This window comes from Eimeria mitis, genomic scaffold (genome assembly GCF_000499745.2).
Source record: "Eimeria mitis Houghton genomic scaffold, Emh_scaff2409, whole genome shotgun sequence".
Lineage (NCBI taxonomy): Eukaryota > Apicomplexa > Conoidasida > Eucoccidiorida > Eimeriidae > Eimeria > Eimeria mitis.
Window position 1 is genome coordinate 5,277 of NW_013570747.1, and position 505 is coordinate 5,781.

At 57.6% G+C, this 505-nt stretch overlaps 1 protein-coding gene across 1 annotated transcript in view; it reads right to left on the minus strand.

Annotated features, from left to right (window-relative positions):
* EMH_0053380 (uncharacterized protein) overlaps positions 1–505 on the minus strand; it is a gene marked incomplete at both ends in the record, with an annotated part of 4,618 nt that overhangs the window by 1,439 nt on the left and 2,674 nt on the right. Inside the window, one exon of the mRNA XM_013496995.1 lies at positions 1–391. Coding sequence (XP_013352449.1) covers positions 1–391 — 391 coding nt within the window. The remainder of the gene's footprint in view (positions 392–505) is intronic.

Genomic DNA, 505 nt, shown 5'->3' on the forward strand with positions numbered 1-505 from the left:
ATTCAGGGTTCTTGAGTTCTGCGCGATGTATTGGAGTTGAGCGGGGAGGTCGAAGAGAGCCATCTCCTCAAAGGACCAACACCCCGAGGCCAAAGCAGCAGAAAAAGCAAAGGGAGGGCTGCTGCTGTTCAGGCTCCTGCGAATCCTGGGGACCGAACTCCGGCTGCTGCTGCTGCTGCTGTTGCTGTTGCTGCTGTTGGCGTTGTTGTTGTTGCTGTTGCTGCTGTTGTTGCAGTTGCTGCTGTCGCTGTTGGTGCTGTTGCTGCTGTCGCTACTGTTGCTGTTGCTGCTGCTGTTGCTGCTGTTGGTGCTGTTGCTCCCTCCGTCGCTGGTGTTGTTGCTGCTCTGCAAGTCGCTGCTCCAACCCACTTCGGCGCCGCAGTCACCCTGCCTGGGTTGGCAGGGAGAGATGCTGATATTTCTGCGTGCAAGGGATCCTGCATGTGTATGCACCGGCCCTGCTGAATCGCTGCTTGCTGTAGCTGCAGCAGATCGTAGCAACGGC